The sequence below is a fragment of the Thermobia domestica genome, chromosome 9, assembly GCF_964235325.1.
Source record: "Thermobia domestica chromosome 9, izTheDome1.hap1.1, whole genome shotgun sequence".
In the NCBI taxonomy this organism is placed as follows: Eukaryota; Metazoa; Arthropoda; class Insecta; order Zygentoma; family Lepismatidae; genus Thermobia; species Thermobia domestica.
In genome coordinates, this window is record NC_137462.1 from 158,018,855 (window position 1) to 158,045,179 (window position 26,325).

The 26,325-nt window shown below is 35.5% G+C and overlaps 1 protein-coding gene across 1 annotated transcript in view; it reads left to right on the forward strand.

The window, feature by feature from the left end:
• LOC145694185 (persulfide dioxygenase ETHE1, mitochondrial-like) overlaps positions 1 to 26,325 on the forward strand; it is a 60,970-nt gene that overhangs the window by 14,595 nt on the left and 20,050 nt on the right. The window contains exons 3-6 of the mRNA XM_081770298.1: positions 11,204 to 11,388; position 14,093; positions 16,102 to 16,284; positions 19,667 to 19,783. Of these exons, the coding sequence (XP_081626424.1) occupies positions 11,204 to 11,388; position 14,093; positions 16,102 to 16,284; positions 19,667 to 19,783 (486 nt within the window). The remainder of the gene's footprint in view (positions 1 to 11,203; positions 11,389 to 14,092; positions 14,094 to 16,101; positions 16,285 to 19,666; positions 19,784 to 26,325) is intronic.

Genomic DNA, 26,325 nt, shown 5'->3' on the forward strand with positions numbered 1-26,325 from the left:
TTCCTGTTCCTAGCTCTGATGTCTGCTCTGCGTTCGCTCACGTTCTCCGTCAGCGCTGGCAGTCGTCTTGGGATGAGCAAATTCACAATAGGCTGCATGCAGTGACAGTTTTAATGTGTGACCTTCACGCACATTCACTGACTAGTCTGTACTTTTTCATTGTCTGTATTATTGTCGTTCGTGTGACTTTATTTCTTACACGACCAGTGACGTGTCCAAAAGACCTTTGTCGTCGAGGCACCCTCCCCAACTCTTTTCCATTCCATTCAATTTTGAAGCTTGAAGTACTAGTTTAAAATTTGTTTCTATTCCACAAATGTCATGTACACTGGGCCACAGAAGTTCTTGATGTAAAAAGTCCGTGATTTAGGCAACCCAATTAACGCCTGCTCCAAGATTAATTACACCTGGTAGAGTAGCTAGAACAACAGCATGAAGTTGCCACACCTCCTAAAAGAACAAATCGTAGAGTGAGTTTTTGTGCAGGAGTGAGGAGAAACGCTGGCTAACGAAATGACAGAAGGGAGTTTTTGAAAACTTGTACTCACAGTAAACAGCACAATACCAGAAAAAAAATATACGGACACCAGAGGCGCCGATGAGTAGATAACAGTCAGGAGACATAAATAATTTTCTAATTAACTCAAATGAGGGATTATAAACAAGTTACTTCAAATGATCATACATATATGCGTATCAAATAATATACGGATAGATTATGAGGTATATGTAGTACGATATTTTTAAAGTAAACACAAAGCCTTGCTCTCAGTTTTGAAACTATTAACAATATTCCTAACTGCAAATCAATTAAAGTATGGATCGGTCATTCGGGGAAGAGCTCAGCCTCCAATGAAAATTTTGGGGTCTAACAGGGCCTGAGCTCCTTGGTTCCGGCTCCACTGATTGACACGTAATACTACTTCGAAAGAAGAACTTGTCCGAGTTCATTATTCATTAAATGACTTTTGAAAATGCTAAATATTGGTACGCAGTAATTTACGAGTATTTGCAAGTATTAAAAATGCAAAATTCGATAATTCTCAAACGAGTTGGAGAACTTATCCGTACTAAGCGTATTTCCTCTTAGGTTGCAAATATAACTGAAGGTTCCTGATTTGTATAATATTTGCGAAAATTTACACATTGAGACACAAGGAGAAAAGGGGAATATATATAGTGTCACTTAACAACAATTTAAAAATGCGCCAAATTAACTTATAATATGAAATATAGAACCATTAACAGTATTAGCTCTGTAATTCGTTTTCTCCATTCATTTTTCTTCCTTTATTTTCAGGATTACATCATCGCTGAATTTCTCCACTGGAGATTATTTTCGTTTAGCAGCATCGAACTGGAGTTGCTTGTAAATGAAACTTTTTAAAAATTGTAAAGCAGCGGGAATCGAACCCGGGCCAGGAAATTGGCAAATCTCAACAGTAACCATTCACCTAAAGCGTTACTTACTCTGGCTCGCGTAAATAAATAGTCTCTTTTGTTCGCTCAAAACAGTAGTTTGTTTATAGTCAAATTGATTTGCAAAACACAGGAATATGTAATTGAGGACTCGCAGGGCATTATATCATTGTATTCACTAAATTATCAACATTACAGATTTAAAAAAAAATACAAAACTCCTTTATTTTGAATCAAATACGACGCGTATATTATCCCTTTAATTGGCAAAACGTGAACGAGTTCTGTTAAAAATTGTAAATTTGGGTGATTTGCATATTTTAGGTACAGAATCAAAATTTAGAATAAAAATAAATTTAGTGTTTGTAATAAATAAAATATGATACGTTGCCCACAAGCAACCATTCCAACTTGATTTGCCTTTTATGCCGTGATATTTTTATCACAGTTTGTGTATAATTTTTTGGATGGCTATAGTCTTACATTCTTCTACAAAGATATATTTGGAATATACAAATTATATATATATATATATATATATATATATATATATATATATATATATATATATATATATATATATATATATATACAGTGGCGTATCCAGAATATGATCAAGTGTGGAATTAACCATAGTTTGCCGTTTTATCTAGTGTAAAGCAGTACTGAAGCCCATTCTATCCAGTGTATACCTGAGCGTCAAGGGGGGTTATAGCCCCTATAGCTCCTCTTGGATCCGCCCCCGTATATATATATATATATATATATATATATATATATATATATATATATAGCAGGGGGAAGCAGAGAAAGAGAGAGGGAGCACAATAAATATGATTGTATTTATTGTAGGGCCGCGGTGGCTTAGTGGTAGAGGGTTCACCTCTGGTGCATGGGGTCCTTGGTTCGATCCCAGCTTGCGCAAAGTGAGATTTGTGGTGGATAAACACCGTGTGTGCGTGGGTTTTATCAGGGTTCCCCTGTTTCCTCCCACTTTCTTCGTTACACAATTTTCATTCATTCCTCATCATCGCCGTCTCCTTTACCTAGCTGACATAAGCATGGGACGTCTAACTTAGAGATTTAATTTCATTTCATTGAAAAAAATAGTATAATTCATAATCTGAATCTTTATAAAGCAACTTGAACAATCATATAGATGTATAATGCTTAAAATTGAATTAAATCCCAATTTCAGTAATCTGCAATATCTTAGGTTTCTCATTTATTTACATCAAATGTTTAGTTATTTTATACTTTATAACAAGAAACATGAAATGAAATCTTTAGTTTTCCGTCCCACGATTATGCCGGTTAATCTAAAGGAGGCGGTGATGATAAGTGAATGAAATGGTGGGATGAAGGAAGTGTGAGGAAACAGGAGAACCTCAAAAAAACTTACGAGTACGGTGTTTGACCACCACAAAGTCGATATTAGCTGCTATATAAGACAATTATCTATACCTTCGGTGTGGAAGACCCTGGTTCGATTCCGGCGGAAGTTCATGTGGTTCGGATTCCAAGTTAATCAGTAGGTCCCGTCTCATATAGCCTCGCTGCTGAAAAGGACGCTAAACTCAAAATCATCTCAACTAAACAATTATCTATACATTGAATTTAATTAGGAATTCGGTATTGTTATCATAATAGCAATTTTATGAAAATGAAGTGTATAATAATGGTTGCATATAAAATAGAGTTTGTGTAATGTTGTAATGTCCAACTAGGGTTGCAATAGTGGACAATCCAAACTGTCAATCCCATCATTCTAATTATTTCACTTCAATGTTCATGTTCCAAAGTTGTACCGGAAATGCATTGATATACCAGACAAAACCAAGCAATAGTCGCTGCTCAGACGGTGAAGTCATGGACTACTAACGAAGTCATGGACTCCTTGTACGAAACTCGCTGCGGTCATAATTGTTCATAGTCGGGATGCAATTGCTACGAAGCAAATTTTTACTTCGCTGAAGCATTTAAATCTCTTCTGTTTCTAGCAGTAGCTTCTATTTCTATCAGTATCTGCAGTTGGTTGTTCGAACAGCTCATAAAAAGTTTTTTTTTTTTTTTTTTTTTTTTTTTTTTTTTTTTTTTTTTTGCTAACAGCCTGAATCCACTCCTTATTTCGATATATGTTGTTTGACTTAAAGTGAGCACTACACAACTGTTTAGTATTGTGTTCCACTTTCCTTCAGCCAATTTTTACACGTTAACAGACAATATTGTACTGACCTTGTAAATGTCTCTAGGCATAAGACAAAATCAAAATGTTAACATACTGTTCTGTGAGTATTAGCTCAGCAGAGGTTTCGATGTACGTTTACTTGCTGTGTTTCTGCTCTCTTTAGAAACAACAGCTATTTGTTTTGGCCCGTATAAAGAAATTAATCGTTCCATTACTTTTTTTAACGTTCCCTCACTAAATCTAAACTATCATGTTTTACAGAAAAAAACAATATGTAAAGTTTTACTTTCCTGTTTAAAATTTAATGCTTTTCCAATGCTGTATGCCAATCAGTGCTTTATTTGTAGAGTGGAAGAGGAATTTACGTCATTACTGCTTTCCCAGGGTGGGAAGAGTAGATCCACCCCTGTAGAACCTAATAATTCTCATAAGCATTATCAGTTAGGAAATATTCCTTTTACAATACTGCAACTATAGTTTGCATCTCAAGTAATATGTAATATAATAATAATAATAATAATAATAATAATAATAATAATAATAATAATAATAATAATAATAATAATAATATTTTAGTATCAGACTTGAAGAGACTTTTATATGATACTTGTAGTCATGAAAATAGTCACTACTTGTTACCTACTTAGTTGGTCTTCCATTCCCGGCGGGAGCTCATGTGGTTCGGATTGCTCGTTAATCAGTAGGTTCTGGCTCATATAGCCTCGCTGCTAAAAGGGACGTTAAAGTCTACAATGAAATGAAATCTTTGAGTTTTACATCCTATGTTTATGTCAGATAGGCTAAAAGACGGTGATGATGAGAAATAAACAAAAGGGTGGAATGAAAAAAGTGGGAGAACCCCGAGAAAACCCACGCACACGATGTTTGTTAACCACAAAGTTCACTTGGCGCGAGCTGAAATCGAATGCACCAGACGTGAACGCTCTACCACTGAACCACTGCGGTCTGGATCAAACTCTACAAATCTAACATGTAACACTTCCCAAGTGTAACACTCCGATATTGATCAAATTTAGCAGGTAGATACTACACATAAACGAATACGTTTTTTATTTTCTGCGGAAAAACTGTCTTAGGGGCAAACGTTCCCACTCAAAATTTTGGAAGTTGACGCCCGAAAGGCAAGAAGAAGTGGACCGAAGTGAATGAAATTGTGCACAGATATTGTAGACGTAAAATGAGGGAACGCGTGCTTCACATTTTCCTGGAAAAAAAGTTGGGTCGGGCACGGACCGCTCCAAACTTTGATCACGAAATATCAAAAGTGCTAATAACAGTTTGTCAGAAGTGCCTAAACAACATGAAGAATTGCAACGAAACTTTGTATAGGGACTATAAGAAAAAAATAAGCAAATACGGTTTTTCTTATTTTCTGCAGAGAAACGGTTTTATGGGCAAAAGTACCCGCTCAAATGTTTGATAGTTCACGCCCGAAAACAAGAGTGAACCAAAGTGAATGAAATTGTGTACAGATATTGTAGACGTAAGATGAGGGAATACGTGATTCGAATTTTCCTGAAAATAATAATAATAATAATAATAATAATAATAATAATAATAATAATAATAATAATAATAATAATAATAATAATAATAATAATAATAATAATAAACAGTTGGGTAGGCCGAAGCGTTGGGTGGCGGAAAGAGTGGACCGAAGCAAATGATATTCTGTGTAAATATTATATATGTAAAATAAGGCTTTTCGTGTTCAACATGTGTCCTCATCTGATTTCTTCAAATGTGGCACATCAACAGTAAGCGCAAACAGTATAGCGTATTTTATAGTATTTCGGGAGGCGCCTTTAATCCTCACAATGTTTTTCCGCATAAACAGAAAGACGTATCAATTTATTTCCTATTTACTGTTATGTGCCAAATTTGAAGCAAATCGGATGCGGACACTTGGGTAACACGAGACGACTTATTTAAAATATGCAATACCTATACACAATTTCATTTGCTTCGGTCTACTCCTTCCTGAGCTACTACGGTAAAATTTACTATTTTCGGAGGGGTCTTTGGCCCCCAAAACAGTATTGGGGCCAAGGTCCCCTCCAAATTGCACTTTTGATATTTCGTAATCAACGGTTTAGAAGGTCTGTGCCCCGCATAACATTTTTTTAGAAAGGAAAATTCGAAACAGTATTCCCTCATTTTACGTCCACAATATCTGTGCACAGTTTCATTGACTTCGGTCCACTTCTTATTGCCTATCGGGGGTGAACTTTCAAGATTTTGCCTCCTTAAACCGTTTTTAGGCATAAAAGAAAAAAAAACATTCATTTATTTTTTGCGTATTGTCACTACACAAAATTTCGTTGCAATTCTTTAGGTCGTTTAGGTACTTATGACATAATGTTATTAGCACTTGATATTTCGTGATCAAAAGGATCCACATGCTCCACCCAACCGTTTTTTTTTTAAGGAATATACGAAATCCGTATTCCCTCATTTTACGTCTACAATATCTATGCACAATTTCTTTCACTTCGGTCCACTTCTTCTGCCATTCGGGCGTCAAATTTCAAAAATTTGGACGGGAGCATTTGTCCCTAAAACCGTTGTTCTGCAGAAAGTAAAAAAAAAACACGTATTCGTTTATGTTTAGTATCTACCTCCTAAATATTATCAAAATCCGAGTGTTACACTTGGGAAGTGTTACTTTTAAGTCAGTCGGCCTTCCTCCTCTAGTAAATTCCCAGTAAAATATCTTCCTCTATAATAAACCATATGCGTTTTCATATTCAGAAACCGGATATACTTTCAGGTTCAAACAGATGTCTCGCACCAAAGACGAGGATGGTATTTTAAGAAAAAAAATCGACATATTTGCTCCTTGGCCATATTTCTTTGCTTTGAAACTTCTTCCCCTTTATATCCTTTTATTACAACACATTAGAAAAACATAATTTTAAAGATCCACTCGAGAAGCCCGATTCAAACCAGCGTGTCATAACTTGTGTTCCTTATCCATCTTGTATCGGTATGGTTATATCAGGATATGAGTTGAGTTGATTTTGAGTTTAACGTTCCTTTCAGCAGCGACGCTATTCATAAGAAGTGAAAAAACTTAGAAAACATGACCATCACTGATTGTTAGTATTGCGACTTAAATCCATATTGGGAAGTAGAAATTTTGTATTTGGAAACATTTTGAAAACTGACAAAATTTTGAATTACACTTTCAACTTTTTATGGAAATACAAGCATTATATATGTGTGTCGTCATAGTCCCGGAACGATCAATTATCTCGCGAAATATACAAGTCAGGAAAAAAAAAACATGTGTTAAATAGTTTTGAACAGGTTATACAATGATACCAAACGCAACTCCTATCCCTACCTCCTTCGGGGGTACGGGGCTAACTTTAAAATTTTAAATATAAACCCACATTTCTTATTGCACATTTGGATTCTCCAGAAAAAAATTATCAATGATTTGACCCAGAATTGAAGACATGCCGTTCAAGGATGGCGCTTGAAGAAAACGTTATGAAAATATCAGATATCAGTCCCGTAGTCTGTGATGAGATGGTTAGAGTACTGGAGTACGTTCTCACAGGTCTTGAGTTCGATTCCCGCGCAAGGCAACCTCTTTATTTGTTTTCCCAAAAAATAATTTTATACGTTTTAGCTTCAATTAGTGCTTTATTGAAATTACACACAATACAAATTTCGATAATTCTTTTCCAAACTAACTTTATGAAGTGGTACTTAGTAATAGGGCTATTATAATTAGAGGTCATAGGATTATTTACAACAAAAACAAACCAATTTGTTGCAATTTGTATTTTCTTGCAAATTAATAAATTACGGATAAATGCATTATTTTAATAGAAGTTATAATGTATGAACTTATTATTTGAGTACAAAAGAGTACACATAAAATTCTTACTTTATGCGGGAATTCAAATTAGGATCTCTGATTTCGCAGGCCAATACGCTAACCGTATAACCACACAACACGGGCCTGCCAACCCACTTTTTCATAAAGTTTTGGTTCCCCTCCTTTGGCTATGTAAGTGCTTATTCACGTATTGTGCAAACTCTTCCCCAAAACAAAATTCCAAATACGCCGCTGTATATTGATATCACTTCGTGTCTTTATCCGTGGAGAGTGTGAGAATTACAAGTGGAATAAGGGGAAATCCCCTTTGGTAATGCTGGATGTATGCTATAACCAGGGGCGTCATTTTTGATGACAATGGCATGGGAAACTATAAGGGTTGTAGCCAATGACGTCGTTTAGGGGTTGAAGAAAGAAAAATTAACCCACAAGAGTTTGAGGAATACATATACTTTAATCAATTGTCTATTAATATACTAGTACAAAACGAAAATCTTGGGTCGGTAGTGCTCTTACCTCCGTCAAGCGAAATCTCAAATGATGCCTCTTTTTGTAGCATATATCCAGTATTACCAAAGGAAATTTCCCCTTATATCCCTTGTAATTCGCAATGTCCACAGATATGGATACGAAGCGTCAAGAAAAATAAGCACAAAGCATAAGAACATTTTTCACACAACTACTGCGGTAACCATAATATAAATCGTGATATCAATATATTTACGAAATAATTACATTTCGTTGCTAGTTATCATGGAACATTGAAAGATTTTACAACTGATTTGAATATTTCTATTGTTATAATTCATTATAAACATACTTCATTAGTTGAAACAAAAGGAAAGTTGACTACAATGGGAATCGAAACCGGGATTCTTGGTACATGAGCCACAAATGCTACTGATCCTACCACACCGTCGCTTAAAAAACTTGCGCCTTGTATGATATGTAAGGCGAGTCGGAAACTTTAAGACGCTTTTTCTCCGTTTAAGTAGGCTATTGCGCTCTCCCAGTTTTTATTGTGAACACTTTAGATGTGCAATTTGCACCTTGCAACAATTGGCCCGAAGTTCATTTACCAGTCTGCTTTCTCCTTGTGAGCTTTGAAACGTAACGAAACGAGTTGATTTTGTTTTCTCAAGCACTTCAAAACAGAATTTTATATTTAAGGAAATGTTTCCATATATTGAAAGAAAAACCTTCCCGGACCTTCATATTAGTGGTCGAGAGTCTTGGCCACTGAACCACGATTACTACACGTTAATTGATTCGTCTTTAGTTTGAGGCCGCGGTGAGTCAGTGGTAGAGCGTTCATCTCTGCTTCATGGGGTCCCGGGTTCGATCTCTGCTCCCGCCAAGTGAACTTTGTAGTGGATGAACACCCAGTGCGTGGGTTTCCTCCGGGTTCTCCCGTTTCCTCCCACTTTTTCATTCCACCATTTCATTCGTTTCTCATCACCACCGTCTCCTTTAACCTAACCGGCATAACTGTAGGACGTAAAACTCAATATTTCATTTAATTTTTTCGTCTTTAGTTTACGTGTATAATATACGCGCCGTATTTGATTCAAAATAAAGGAGTTTTGTATTTTGTTTTTCAAAAGATCTGTAATGTTGATTAATTTAGTGAATACAATGATATAATGCCCTGCGAGTCCTCAATTACATATTTCTGTGTTTTGCAAATCAATTTGACTATAAACAAGCTACTGTTTTGAGTGAACAGAAAAGACTTTATTTAGGCGAGCCAGAGTAAGTAACGCTTTAGGTGAATGGTTAGCGTTGTGAGTTGCTAATTCCCTGGCCCTTGTTCGATTCCCGCACGCTGCCTTTACACTTTTTAATAAGTTTCATTTACAAGGCTGAGTTCCAATTGGCTGCTGCTAAACGAAGATAATCGCCAGTGGAGAAATTCGGTGATGATATAACCCTGAAAATAAAGGAAGAAAAATGAATGGAGAAAACGAATTACAGAGTTAATTCTGTTAATGGTTCTATATTCGATATTTTCCATTAATTTGGTGCATTTTTAAATTGTTGTTAATTGACATTATATTCTCCCCTTTTCTCTTTGTTTCTCTATGTGTAAATTTTCGCAAACATTATACAAATCAGGAACCTTCAGTTATATTTGCAACCTAAGGGGAAATACGGTTATTACGGATAAGTTCTCCAACTCCGTTTGAGAATTATCGAATTTTGCATTTTTAATATTTACAAATCATTTACTGCGTACCAATATTTAGGATTTTCAAAAGTCATTTAACGAATAATGAACTCGGACAAGTTCTTCTTTCGAAGTAGTATGACGTATCAATCAGTGGCGCCGGAACCAAGGAGCTTAGGCCCTGTTAGACCCCCAAAATTTTCATTGGAGGCTGAGAACTTCCCCGAATGATCAATCCATATTTTAATTGATTTGCAGTTAGGAATATTGTTAATAGTTTCAAAACTGAGAGCAAGGCCTTGTGTTTACTTTAAAAATATCGTACTACATATACCTCATAATCTATCCGTATATTATTTGATACGCATTTATGTATAGTCATTTGAAGTAAGTTAACTTGTTTATAATCCCTCATTTGAGTTAATTAGAAAATTATTTGTCCCCTGACTGTTATCTTCTCATCGGCACCTCTGGTATTGTGCTGTATATATTTTTTCTGGTATTGTGCTGTTTATTGTGAGTACCAGTAACCAAAGACTCCCTTTCGTCATTTCGTCAGTTAGCGTTTCGCTCCACCTCTGCAGAAAACCACTCTTTACTATTTGTGCTTTTAACAGTTGTTGGCAACTTCATGCTGCTGTGCTAGCTACTACCAGGCGTAATTAATCTTGGAGCAGGCGTCAGTTGGGTTGCCTTACTCACAGACTTTGTACATCAAGAATTTCTGTGGCCCACTGTACACACTATCATATTCATACCTCACGTGGTAAAGTCATGAGAGCGCTTACCCCGTACCTTAATTCAACAGTATTATTGTAATGGATGGGAGTTTATCTTTTTCCCATTTGTTTCTTTAAATTTGAATAAATAATCCAAAAGCAGATGATCACTTAAATTTTAAAGCATAGAGTAGGCCATATTTATAGGACACATTGAAAATGCATTTGTGTAGTATGTTGAGCACATTTATTACCAATTATGTGTAACACTTTGCCCAAGGGCAGGAGTTTTACATTGTGTTCAGTGTTTGAAGATTACATTCCTTAGACTGCACCTTGACGTGAACATTGTGTGGCCCTAACAATCATGTTCAGCATAGATTGCCAGGTTTCGGCTATCTTCTTTCGGATGCTGCCCTTCAGTTCATTCATGGTAGCGAGCTTTGTGGTGTATATCTTCTCCAGTAGATAACCCCGCAGGAAATATTCCGGTAGAATTAGGTTGGGGATATGGGTGGCCAATGAATATAACCAAATCTGGAAATGAAGCGTCCCGAGAAGTGTCGTCGAAGAGTTGTCATTGAAACTACCGCAGTATGACTGATGGTACCATCCTGTCCCTTAGGCCAAACCGTCTCATTTCTGGAATGAAAAAATGTTCGTAACATTGTATTGTATCGCTCAGTTTCATCCAAAGGTTCGGATTTTGTCTAGCTCAGAATTGACAGTTTTGTTTATTGACATAAATTTTGCACATCATTGAATTTAAAATTTGCATATTTTAAATTTTGCACATCAGTGTATATTTACATTAATGTTTCCATTATGTTATATTTCAGTGAATACTCATATGCATGCAGATCATGTAACAGGGACTGGGGTTCTAAAGAAATTGTTACCTTCCATGAAGAGTGTAATTGCGAAAATAAGTGGAGCTAAAGCAGATTGTTATGTGGAAGAAGGTGATGAAATTTGCTTTGGCAGTCATAAATTGCAAGTGAGAAGCACTCCAGGCCATACAAATGTTAAGTAATTTTTTTCCATTTTGTTTATCAAATGTATTTATACCTATAAATTCCTATTGTTGAAAAGTCATCCTGTAGACAAAGAGAAACTCTAAATCTATTAAAACCTTCAAAAGATATATTTGTTCTTGCTTTAGATTATTTCTAGTAGCACTCCAGAATAATTCGGCCAATGTATCTAAAAAGAAAAATAATCACATTTCCTTAACATAAAAGAGACCTAAACAGTTTAACGTGACAATATTATTTATACAATCGAACTATTTAATACCTTAATTTACGCAACATATTCAAACAACGAACATTCTTTCAGAACATTATTAAAAGTGAACTTAAAAGTTTGTGCAACGATAATTATTTCATTCATGTTTCTCCAGTTCTTTGCTTATATACTATAAGTTGAAAGAAGCTTCGAACGTCTATAAATTTTAAAATGTATTTGGTCTAGGAATTAATTCGTGCGGTTTTTAATAAAAATTGAAACTTTATTTCAAAAACAAAGTAAATGAATACGTTAACAAGAATATTGTCCATCGCTAGCCACTACTTTCTCCCATCTTTCAGGCAATTTACGGATTCCGTGTCGAAAGAATTCCTCATCTTTTGACGCAATCTAATCAAAGATCCATTTTTCGATATTTTCTGAAGAAGTGAACCGCTGTCCAATCAAATCGTTATTCATGCAATCGATCAAGTAGTAGTCAGACGGAGCAGTGTCTGGTGAATATCGCGGGTGGAGTAACACTTTCCATCCGACATTTTCCAAATAGGTTTTGACCGGTTTTGCGACATGTGGTCGAGCGTTATCATCTTGATAAATAAGTTTATTATGCCTGTTATTCCATTCTGGTCGTTTTCAGACCAGAGCTTGCTTCAAACGCATTAATTGTTGTCGATAGCGGGTCCATTAATAGTTTCACCAAGTTTCAGAAGTTCATAGTACACCACACGTTTCAAATCCCACCATATATACAGCATAACCTTTGCACAATGAATATCTCGTTTCGGTTGTGAAGGACTTGGTTTACCTTGCTTCACCCAGGCCTTTTTTCGTTTAGGATTCTCGTAATGAATCCACTTCTCATCACCAGTTACAATTCGATGCAAAAATCCCTTCCTTTTCTGTCTTTGAAGCAGCAATTCGCAAACGGTTTTTCTTCTTTCAACGTCTTTCTTTTCAATTCATGTGAAACCCAATAAGACATCTTTTGAATCATTCCTATGGCTTTGAGACGTTTGGAAACTGTTGTTTGCTCAACTCCAAATGATTCTGCAAGTTCGTCATGCGTTTGACACGAATCCTGATCAAGCAATGCTCTCAATTCTTCATCTTCAAATTCTTTTGGCTGTCCAAATTGCTTTTGGTCTTCCAAGCTGAAATCACCACCTTTAAACCGTGCAAATCACTTCTGACACGTTCGCTCAGCTAGAGCATGGTCACCAAACACTTCCACTAAAATATGATGACTTGCGGTAGCACTTTTCTTCATGTTAAAGCAATGAAGAATAACTCCCCGCAAAAACACTTTATCAGGCACAAAATGCGCCATTTTCAGTTGAAGAAAAAATGTTGTTGTTTCCGCTTCAAGCAACTGACATATACTAAACAAGATGCTCAATGACAGTAGTTTTCAACGCATGTTTGGATCAACGAAACTATGGGACAATAAGCTAGTTACGCCATCTTTTGTAAAACCGCACGAATTAATTCCTAGACCAAATAAGTAAATCCTAAGACATTCAATTCACTTCCCTTTAAATACAATATATGCTTTTCCGAAAAACTCATTCAAATGCGTTTAAATCATATAAACCCCTATAGCACAGAACGTACATAAGAAACTACTCAATACCTTGAATCTACCTCAAATTTGTTATTTATTTCTTTATTTATATTTCCAGTATTACTAATATAACATTCAAACATCCAAGATGGTGTGTATGAGTTATTAACATTTTTAAACCAACTTAAAAGATGAGATTCTTAATTTGACCTGTATGTATATGCTTGCAGTTATATCGAGAATTGCTGGTCATATTTCGATACGGTTTTAACTAATGGAATAAGCCAGTGATTCTCAAACTTCCCGATAATGCGAACCTCCTATTCAGTCGAAAAGTGATCTGCGGACCCCTTTGCAATGCTATCTAAAATTTCACATGATAGTAAAAAATGTACTAATTAGAATTACTACTGACAAGAAAAAGACCAAGAAAAATAATGCTATAAATTATTTATTCTAAAGATATATGAAGGATTCCTAGTGAACGAAATTTCAATTGAAAATATAGTAACTTTCAAGACTGAAAATCATCTTTTTTTTTTTTTTTTTTTTAATAAACAATGTTCTCAAATGTGGGGTCACTAATGTGGGGAATGAAATTCTTTGTATTTTTCCATCATAATTACAGTAAAGCGTCGATTATCCGAAGTAATTGGGGGACATGGGTGTTCGGAAAACTGGTTTGTTTGGATAATCGAACTGTACTGTACTGTGCTGTACTGTACTGGACTGTACTTCTACAGCCAGTGCCAAACCGACAGAAGTGTGCTGATTGTTGAAACACAGCGACTGGCGGCTTGGCCGGTCAACAGCGCCTTAATGAAGGCCCCATTAGAAGCAATGTTCCGCCAGCGGTGGCTCAGTGCGGCGACTACTGTGGGAAACTTGGTTTGGGAGTGAGGAGGATGATGGACGGTAGGGTGGGAGAGTAACAGGTGCGAGCGAGTACACAGTTCGGTTAAGCGGTCGTTTGGTTGACCGACGTTCGGATAATCGACGCTCTACTGTACATTGAAATCTGGAATAACTTCTGCCACCATCAATCTTAGGTTCGATTCTACTTTAAGGCGATTTCACTTTAAGGTTTTAATACTGAAAAGATCAGAAAAGCTCTGTTTACATGAGTAAGCAATAAAGAAAGGCATCAAATTTCGGAATTCCATTTTTAGACAACTCTTCATACTCACAGCGCACACGCCTCCAAAAACTACAAAGTTCTTTTTCTTCGAACATATTTTGGGAGGGGTCTTTTTTCAGAAATCCCAGAATTGGGAGAGAGGCTTGATATTTATAAGCACAGGAATGACAAACATTTACTTCTTTTCTTAAAAAAGAAAAAGAAATCTAGAATTGGTGGTAGTGGTGGGAGCTTTCCGCCACTTGAAGATGAAATTCATGAAATTCCGAGGCGTCATACAGTTAATGTATATACGATTGCTTTTGAAAAAAAGTGCCCTAACAAAGTAGGAATTTTTCTCACTTGAAGTAGTCTTATATAACAGTTGACCGGCTTCAGGGTAAAAATTGGTAAAGTTTAGGATAACATTTAAAGTTACAAACGTAGGTATAATTTTTAATTGCTTTCTTTTTACTAACTGCAAAAATACTTCTTGCATAACAGCAGTGAGTTCCATTTTATTACAACACATTTCAAATTTTAGGCGTCGCGGACCCCCTAGCTAGGTTTCGCGGACCTCTACGGGTCCGCGGACCACATTTTGGGAACCTCATATGATTTTAGTATGTTAGTATTACCACCGGAGCCTCGCGGACCTCATATGGTTTGAGTATGTTAATATTAATGCTTGAAAGTTTTCAGTTGGTCGAATTTATTATTTGATATTTTAACGTATTTATAATTTGCTGCAGCAGATGCAGTATTCCATTTAACTTTTTCTGCATTTACTTCAAAACTTATGTCTCTGCAGGCGTTGAATAAAAACTGCACTGTTGCTATTGTTCTCATATCATTCCCTATCAGATTTATATCATCACCACAAACCATGATCTGGTCCCATTCAGCTTCTAGGCCCTGGTTGATATCGTTGATCTTCCTTATAATGCATTCTAGAACAAAATTGAATAATAATGGCCACATTGCGTCCCCTTCTTTGAGGCCATTCTAGACTTGACGGTTCATGGGCAAGTATTTTTTTACTCAGACATTGCTTTGGAATTCATTTAAACATATTCTTCTTTAACTAGTATTCCAAATTCGATAAAAATGTTGTAAATTTTTCCGTACTAATTGAGCTATTGGACTTTCTGAAGTCAACAAATAATTTTTGAACCGAAGTATTGTATTCCCATTTTTGTGGCATATTTGACGAATGGTAAATATCTAGTCGATAGTTAATAGAGTTCACCTAAATCTATGCTGATAATCTTCATCTGCGTACGGGGTCAATCTTACTAACAGAATGTTTGAGAGAGGATGTTAAAAAAAGAGAGAAATGCCTCCATTATTATTACATCACTTCTGTTGTCTTTCCTGTAAATTAGAACAGTGATTGATTCTTTCGACTCTTGTAGCAATTCCTCCTTATTCTAAAGGAACTTAGCAATGGACCCTATATTTTCATAGGAGCGGGAACAAGTTGGTTCACCACACGTTTGGACAAGATCATTAAATAATTGTGTAGTTAGAGATATTTGAAATCATGGTGTAGCATGAAAGTTTCACTGCACATAAATTGGTCATAAAATGTTTGCTATAAACAAAATTGCTGATTTACTGTAACAAAATGTATCTCGATATCAAATAAATAACTAACTTGAATTTTATGTGTGGCAAAACTTAAAAGACCGAACATAAATACTAGAATCATAAATAACGAAATACATTCAAGGATAAATAAACGATTACTAGCATTATTGTTTAAAAGATATTAAAAGTGTAATATTTATAAGAATTATTTGTATATACAGGTTGTGTAACGTATGTCTCCCATGAGCAAGGTGCTGTTTTTACTGGTGATGCATTGTTTGTTCGTGGCTGTGGGAGAACAGATTTTCAAGAAGGGGATTCCAAAACTCTTTATGAATCAGTGCACAAGAAGATATTTACACTTCCAGAAAATTTCCGTATTTATCCAGGACATGACTACAAAGGTACTTTGTTCAACTTGTTTATCTTGTTGATTCGCTTAAGTGCGAAAAGTAGTAACACATGTCAACTCAACTGACGATCTTAATGTCAGATTGTTGTCTGCAAATCAACTCTTGCCTGTTAGTAATGAATGAAAGAAGTTTATGTTTGCTTTCAGTGCTTTCATATGTAATATAGTATATCGAGATGCAATTTGGATAATGCTATAAGCTTCATATATATATATATATATATATATATATATATATATATATATATATATATATATATATATATATATATATATATATATATATGTGTGTGAATTTTCCATATAATTTATTTTATTTTGTGTGAATTGTTATCCTCGTAAGTAGGGTTAGGATTTTTAAACACAATATTTAAAAAAAAAAAAATTGAGAGTAAAAACGAGCTCTGCGAAAGTAGTTGTGTGTCAAATGTTGCTTGCAGTTGGGAATGGAGATCCCCTCTCCCACTTTTGGGCACTTTATATCCTTAATTTGCTCCCAAGCCTCTTTTCTACCATATCCCCTTCTTCTACTGCTATTTTTCTAAATTTTTATTCCAAATTTTCCTGTCATTGTGAGTTGGCTGTGCTGTTTCTTGTGCAAGAATCATGGGTACCAGTACCGGGTTCCAGAGGGGGCAATTGGCCACCTTTGGATTTTCGAAAAATGTTTTTTTTTTTTTCAAAATACATATCAAAACATTAGTGTTTAATATATTTACTGTAGTTAATAAAGTTATTCAAAATGCGTCAAAAATAATTGTTATACATGAAGTATTATATCCACCAAGAGATATACCGTACTCGCGAGTTCTCTTGTATGTCCTCTCCCGCTTAACTGAAAAAATCCTGAGAGTGTTTCTGGCGAGAATTTTGACAATATTAAGCAGTTTGTGTTTTCTCTAGATCCAAAGGACTCAGGTGCAACTTCTATATCGAACCAACTGTTTTAGCCATAGAAATTTCATTGTTTGCAAACATCCTCTTTACATCTACGTTTATGTGACAGCTGCTATTAAAAACTTTTAACAACAATGCTTAGAGTGTTACAAAGAAAATGAGGTATCTACAGTATTTCCGCCAGGTTGTTGTTAAATGGTTTTGCCAAATAAAATCTTGAAGTTAGTCTTTAGAAGAATCCTAATGTTGTCGAGATTGCAGCATCTACAGAACAGAGTGGCCATTCCGAGAGAATACGATGTTCACTTCATTGGCATCTCTTACTTACACTGTTCTTGAACATTGAACGTCGTCATTTATAGTACCGAAAACGCCTCTCTCTCTAGCGGTGGTTGTAGGCAGTGCTATACGCAGTGGTGTTATTCTAAGTTTTTAACAACGGTTTTGTAAAGAGAAATACTAGATGGATAGATAAAATTCTCTTAGGAAACAAACTATACAAAGTAGACATATTTTTTACTGGATACCACAAATAAGAAGTAGTAACCTACACAGCATCCTAATACAAGGTGGTGTGACGACATTAGATAGCACTGCAAATATCTTGAAATCGAATTACTTAAAATAAAAAGGTAACCAAGAAAGTTCTGTGGCTTTTTCTGGAGGTCTGTGTTCCATTGGCCGTCACACTGTGAGTTGAATGCGAATGGAGATAAGGCGAAAGTCAGTTGTTGGTAATAATAAAAGCAATGTTACGTCAACTAAGTTTCAAGATTTCTTTGTCAGGCACGATTACTTGCAATTCAAAATCCAATTGATCGTACAGAAACTTTCCTCAACTGAAAGAAATGATGAGTTGTTCTGATTTAAAGTGAGCACTGACCATAAAACTTATATATATATATATATATATATATATATATATATATATATATATATATATACTGTAATATATGATTTTAATTGTTCTTCTGCTCCTCAGAAGGTTGCGGTTGCATATTTAAATACTAGTTATATCCTTAATTATTTTTCAATACTCACAATGGTATTGACTACAGTCACTGCTTTAAAGCAATTTTCAATCATGTCAATAAAATTATCTTGTGCAGAAATTGTATAGTTAGTTGAGTTCACTAGTTACAGTATATTTGCAACCAATGATGATTTCTCCTAGTGGGAATTTCAATACACAGAAAGCGAAAGTAATACTGTGAAAATACAAGTAACCCTTACTGATCATAATCAGAGATTTGCCCCGGGAGTATTTCGCAGCTCAGGGGGTAAATCTCCCCAGGGCCACTTTCTGAATTATCACTGACTTCAGGCACAGAGGAATCTCTGTGTTGCAACCAAAACGGCACGGACGAACTGAATTGTCTGATTCTATACGAAAATAATGTTAACATACATAATATTTGTTATAGCACTGGATGAGTTGTTAATATACTACATGCAGTGATGAAAATTTTCCGATTCATAAAAACATCCTCCACTTACTCCTACATCGTTGTTTAGCCGTGATGTGAGGTGGAAAATTTTCTTCTATATTTTTCCGGAAAATTTCTCGTTCTTAATAAATATCAGTGATCAAGTAATACTTCCTCAGTATTCATAAAATTGATTGAAATCATGTATAGAAATGTTAAAAATTGAAAGATCGTTTAAAGAATCTGAAAATTTTCATGGTTCAGACAATTTTCAGCGCTATGTAGGAACAAGTGAAACAATTTTTCATGAATCGAAATATTTTCTGTCTTGTACGGAAAAATTGGAAAACTTTCATCATTTTGAAGCAAAAAGTAAAACAATTTTTTGTGAGTCGGAAAATTTTCATCACGATGTAGAAACAAGTGAAAACACTTTTCATAATCCGGACAATTTTGGATATTATGTATAGTGATGTTTGATGGAAAATTTTCCATTATATTTAACATTCAGCTATAAAATTCAATTCCTCTAGAGGAAAGTTAGACAGCAACAAAATTATTATTTTCCAATTAGCTTTCGGAAACCAGAAACTAAAATATACAGTGTTTCTCCCCCCCCCCTCTCTCTCTCTCTCTCTCTCTCTCTGTGTGTGTGTGTGTGTGTGTAACGTGCAGGGAACATACATCGAGCTCGTAGAGAACAAATATCTCATTCCAATATTTACAATGTAACAAGAAATTGAAAAGAAACCTTTGTGAATTTAACAATTTCAGAAAAAGGAAATTCCACTACTTTTTCGCATGTAAGCCTGCCTATGTAATGAAATAACTATATAAAAGTACCTGTTGTTCCTAAAAATTACACTTACATTGCTAAAAATCCAGAGGCAGAGCATGCAAAAAATATGTCTAAATGTAATACTAGAGAGAAAGAGTAAATACAACTGAGTGATAATTGGTGCAAATGAGAAATAATTTTACTAATCTTCACGTGTTTTGTTTTCGTTTAGTACATACTTAATATTGTACTTTTTTGTTATTTCCTTATAGGTTTAACAGTCACTACAGTTGCTGAAGAGAAGAGATATAATCCAAGATTGTCTAAGTCACTGGAAGAATTTATTACAATAATGGCAAACCTTAAGCTGGACAAACCGCGACAGATGGGTAAGTACTTATTTAATTAGTTGGTTGATTTGGAGTTTAGCGTATCTTTCAGCACCAAGGCTATATGAGACGTAGACTTAGAAAGCTTATTGTGGGATCCGAACCACATGAGCTCCCACCCGGTATTCAACCCGAGCCTCCTGCTAAGCGTATAGTCACAAGGGAGATAGGCTACGTACTTATGGCAAGAGTGCACTTTATACATAACAAATGTTTTTGCCACGTTATTGACTTGATGCAAGGTAGGAATAAGTAGGGTAGGGTCGGGTTAGCTTAGGGTTAGGGAAGTTTGGACCCATTTTGTTAAAATTAACAGTATGCCGTGTTTTATGTGGCAGATTGTATTCTATTTTTTGTATATGAAATTACGTTTTTAAACTCCAGTTACATTAATGACGTATAGGAAAAGAATAATTATCTTATCAGCGTTGTACATAGTGATATTACATCAGTTGCATACGCACGGGAAAAATAGTATTATTTATGCAAAAATTGAGGTATAAAGATAGAAATACAACAAAAATGATCATGATGTATTTTTCTTTACGTTTCTGTATTGCTTTCGTGTATTTTTAGCTTCATATCTTCATTATTCAACTTTGATATATTTCGTGAACAATAATATTTAATATTAGGGTCTATTTAAGGAGAGCCTAGAGGCCTACTTCTTCTCTCCAGAATTGCATTTAGGCATATTTTACATGCTCTTCTTTTGGATTTTAACCTAGTTATTACACAGTAAAAAATGGTTGTGTTTTTCAACTCAATTTTAACACAGGGCAGTGGTTCCAGCGTGACCACCACTATGCGGTGTTAGTTCAACACATACTCCGCGGTGTTGGCGTTTAACACAGGGGGTGTTAAGTTTTTAACACACTACTAGTGTTGAGCCATGCCCTAAGCGTTAATGAACCACAAAATTACTCCCCCAAAATATGTTAAATCGCCTATATGTGTAATTTGTTTACATTATGCTTAGTAAAAAAAACACTTAAAATAAGTAAAAAAATGTACTCCAGTGGCGGGGGGCACGAACCACCAACCTTTCAATTAATAGCCGCGTCCTCTTCCGACTTGGCCATGGAGACGATGAAGAACCGTCGCTTGTAGAAGGATAAATTGTTGAGGTCTTTTGAATTTGGCTAATCAGAGTGCTCCTTTAAGCCGCCTATATTCGACGATAACCGTTCGGGATAAGATAAAATCTGCTCACCATGTAGACCTAATTTTATAACAAAATGATGACTGTCTATTTACTTTATTTTATAGTTCTTCCATATTCACTTTCCAAATGATCGGCGCCAGTTGCCATCTAATAAAGTTCATGCGTTTGTTGCTTCTAGTACACAATCGCTTAGAAAAAGAAGCAATAAATGCATCAAATATGGGAAATGAATTTAGAACACCTAAATGGCACATGCTGTTAGAGTTTCTTCAGAAACATTATGTAAAACAATTGAAAACACATTGCGCGGTTTGCATTTTGAAATTTTTCGTATACCTGGATTTGTTTAAGTATTTCTTTCTACTGTGTTTGTAGCTTCAATTCATAACCCTTTATAAATAGATGCCCAACATATTTGGCAATCACGCAGAAAACAACACCGAAGATTCTACACTTGTGTTTAGTGTTGTAAAAAAAAAAAAAAAAACGCTTTTTTTCTGAGAAGTTTTTTTTTTCAATAAAAGACATCGTTCTTTTTCATCCTTTTCTCAAATGACTGTATTTTTCTGGCAACTATTATTTATTGATTTATGTTGCAGATTATTGAAATAATCAACAGAACTTGATGGATAAGCTTGCATATGTGCATTATTTTTATTCATATTAGTTTCATTTTTTGTATATAGTTTAATGGTTTTAGTGAATTCCTTGTGATTCTTTTAGTGATTTTTCTGGTGAGTTTTAGTGAGTTGTGTTTGCATTGGCTGGCAACAGTGCCTTCAGTGTGCTATTCAAGGTGTGTCTGTGCATTCGACAATGTGCTTCGAAGTTCAACTAGACAAGCATATTCATTAATAGTTTCAGAAAAGCATATTTATTCATAGGTTTTAGAGAAATACTCATGTTCATTAATATACAAGATTCACATGTTCTTAACAGTGTTTTAGAGTGCTACTCAGTTTATGTGTGATCGAAGACAAAGTATGATGGTTAGCAAGCAACATGTGGTTTAGCTAGCAGCAAGCAACGATTACTGCAGAAAGATGTTAAGATAAGTAATTCATTGTACTAATATTTAAGTATTATATCAGTATATTAACATATGAACAAAGCATGTTATATTTATCATATTAACACATGTACCTTTAAATAAGAATTGAAGCAAGTAACATCTAAAATATTCGTCAAGTCTTATTTCTCGTTCCTTCATGATATCTGGGTGAATCAGTAAAATGGGTTTAATCATACAGTTCATTAGCTTTGGATGTGATATGTGTGATTTGTAAATAAAGTACATAAACATATCACCCCTTCATACATCATCATTTTTTGGTCCTCCGGGCCGGATATCTGAACGAGAAACGTGACTTTGAATTTTTTGTTCTCGTGTGTGTTTGTGTGGGTACTGGCTGTCATAAGCAGGACAAAACTGTTCATATCAGTACATTGGTGTGTGTGCATTCAACCCAGCTGAATTCAAGGTTACACGTTTGTAGGTCACTCAGAAGTAAAAAGAAAGAAAAAAAGAAAAACATATTGTCAGCGGTTTGAGTAGTTAAAAAAAAAGACTGAAACAATGGCAGAAGTGCAGTTGGGTCAATTAATTAAGAAACGTGCTTCGGTCAAAGGTCAGGCAACAAGAATACAGACATTTCTTCAAAAACTACGGAATGAAAATAAACCTAGCATACAAGAAGCAAGAACAAGGCTAGTTGCACTTGAAGGGGTTTTTATTAAGTTTGATGAGATACAGTCAGAAATAGAGCTCTTGGATGAGACGGGTGAACAAGAAACGCACAGAATTACATTCGAGGAACTGTATTATGATTCAAAGGTTAAGTTACAAGAATTTATTGATAGTTTTGAACAAAAAACGGATTCAGGGACAGCAAATAACAAAGCTGGAAATTCTAGTAGTAGTTCAGTACAATTGCCTAAAATTTCCTTGCCCATATTTTGTGGTAAATACGAGGAGTGGTCGCCCTTTAAGGACATTTTCATTTCCCTTATTCACAATAACGAATCATTAAGTACAGTTTGTAAGTTTCAATATTTGCGCACATCGCTCAAGGGAGAAGCGTTTACATTAATAGCAAATCTGCCTACAGTAGAAGTTAATTACGAAATCGCATGGAAGCTTCTTGTTGAACGCTACGAAAACAAACGGTTGATAGCTTCGACATATGTACGAGGGTTGCTCAATATCAAGCCAGTAACGAAAGAAAACGCTAAAGACATTAGACAATTTGTAAATACCGCACGTAGTAATTTTCAAGCCCTTGAAGCATTGAATTTGGACAAACCTTTGCATGACGTACTACTAACACAGCATTTAGTAGAAAAACTTGATTCGGCAAGCAAAAGGGAATGGGAAGCTGAGCAAAGTAGTGACTCCTTTCCATCGTTATCGGAATTATTTTCATTTTTAGAAGGTCGTTGTCAAATGTTAGAGAACATTCGTCCTACTCAATCTGAAAGTACTTATGACAACAAAAGTGTAGATTCCAAGGCAAAAAGAAAGAATAACAGTCAAGTGAATGCGTTTGTTACTGTGCTTCCAAATGCATGTAATATTTGCCGTAGCAAAGAAACGCATGCTGTTTTTCGCTGCCCAGAATTTCTGAGTGCTAACATTAATCAAAGAAAGGAGCTCGTGAAGCAAAATAAATTATGTTTTAATTGCTTAGGTAATAAACATCAAGTAAAGGCATGCAAATCAAGTACTTGTAAGAAATGTAATTTTAAGCATAATACACTGTTGCATGAAGATACTACTCAGGAGGCTACTAACAAAGACAGTTCAAGCAAAACAAATAACAATAATACTAACGTACCTAAAGTTAAGGAACAGAATCAGGTTAAGGTTCAACCACAGGACTCTTATTGCTCATTTAAGATTAATTATGGTCAGCAAGTCTTATTAGCAACAGCGTTAGTTAACGTAACAGACACTAAAGGTTGTTTTCAACAATGCAGAGTGTTATTAGATGCAGCGTCTCAATCGAATTTTGTAAGCGAAGCTTTAGTTCATAGATTAGGCCTCAAGAAAACGAAAAATCGTGTTCCCATTAGAGGTATCAATTCTGTAACCTCCGAAGCTCAGTACAGTGTTAAAGTTCATATTTATTCAAGAACGTGTGATTTTAGTGCAGTGGTCGATTGTTTAGTATTGCCAAACATTACAGGTTGCATACCTTCAAAGGATATTGATTACAGTAATTGGAACTTGCCAAAAGATATCTGTTTAGCCGATCCAAATTTTAATCGCTCGTCGTCAGTGGACATGCTTATAGGTGCGGGGTTATTCTACAGTCTCCTCGAGCCAGGTCAGAAGACTAGAAAAGGAAATTATCCAGTTTTGCAGGAAACGAAGCTAGGATACGTTGTCGTCGGAAATATGCCATCAATACCCGAAGAAGCCAACCAGTCGGTAATTTCATGTTTTGTTCAGATGGAGACAGACTTGGATACACAATTGAGAAAATTCTGGGAACTCGAAGATCTTCAGTCTAAGATTTACACGCCGGAAGAAGAAAATTGTGAGAAGCATTTTTTAAAGAATACAACCAGAAATGGAGATGGAAGATTTATTGTCAAATTACCAAAGAAGGAAGAGAATGCAGCTTTAGGAGAGTCTTACAACATGGCACTACAAAGATTTAAGCAGCTTGAAAGAAGATTGCTACAAAATCCTGAGTTTCATAAACAATATGCCGCCTTCATGGATGAGTATTTAAGTTTGGGTCACATGCGAAAAGTTACAGAAGAAGACGTGAACAGCAGCAGCAGTTGTTATCTTCCACATCATCCTGTATTCAAGATGGACAGTACAACAACTAAATTAAGAGTGGTTTTTGATGCAAGTGCAAAAACGTCTAATGGCAAATCATTGAATGACATTCTTCAAGTTGGGCCAATTGTTCAAGATGACTTGTACTCCATTATTTTAAGGTTTCGGTTGTACCCAGTTGCATTTACAGCAGACTTAGAGAAAATGTACCGCCAAATATTAATTCATGATGAGGACAAGTGTTTACAACGCATCCTTTGGAGAAATTCAGTAGAAGAACCGATCCAGTCGTATGAGTTACAAACAGTAACGTACGGGACTTCGTCAGCATCCTTCTTGGCAACAAGATGTCTGAAGCAAGTAGCGGAGGAAAATTCCAAGGAATTTCCAGAAGCGGCAGAAGTAATAAAACACAATTTCTACATTGATGATGTGTTAAAATCAGTACCAAACGTGTCAAAGGCCTTAGAACTACAGAAGGATCTTATTAATATTTTAAGCAGAGCAGGTTTCAAGCTTTGTAAATGGAGTTCTAACAAAGAAGAAGTACTTCAAGGAGTTCCTGAAGACTTCAGGGAAAAACAACAGCCAATCATACTTGGTCAGCAAGACGGTGTTAAGACTTTAGGAATAGCATGGATTCCATTAACAGACAAACTTATAATTTCGAACAAAATTTGTAAAAATGGAACTGCAGTAGAAAGTAGTGTTGCAATGACAAAAAGACAAGTCGTCAGCATAGTGTCATCTATCTTCGATCCATTAGGTCTAATCGCTCCAATTGTCATCAAATTCAAGAATTTCTTACAGAAGTTGTGGAAGACAGGGATGGATTGGAATGACCCATTAGACACAGTCCTACAAGTTGAGTGGAATCAATTAATGTCTTGGTTACCTGCGATGGCGAAGATACAAATTACAAGAAACGTAATGTCTTCGGAGAACGTTAAGGAAATTCAATTACATGGTTTTTGCGATGCGAGTGAAGAAAATTTTGGAGCAGTAGTGTACATCAGGGCTACAGACGAAGAAGGAAACATTGAAGTCAATTTACTTTGTTCAAAGTCGAAGGTTGCACCACTGAAGAAGCAAACTTTGCCTAGATTGGAATTATGTGGAGCACTGTTACTTTCGAAGCTAATAGACAAAACGCTATCCATATTGAATATAGAGGTCAGTGGTATACACCTGTGGACAGACTCGACGATAGTTTTGTCATGGATCAAATCACCTCCCAATCGTTGGAAGACATTTGTATCCAACAGGGTGGCTCAAATTCAGAGAATCACATCAATCAATCAATGGCACCACGTGCCTAGTAAAGAAAATGCGGCAGACATAGTTAGTCGAGGAGCGGATCCCAATACTCTTATTCAGTCTCGAGAATGGTGGCATGGTCCAAAGTTTCTGCACACAGCAGAATGGCCATGTCAAGAACAAAATGAGCCGGCTAATATTCCAGAAGAGAAGAAAGTCATGATAAGTTTGGTGGCAGTTCATGAAACAAGCTTTATGAAAAGGTATTCATCGTTAAACAAAATGTTGAGAGTAGTAGCATATTGTTTGCGATTCAAAAAGAATTGTCTT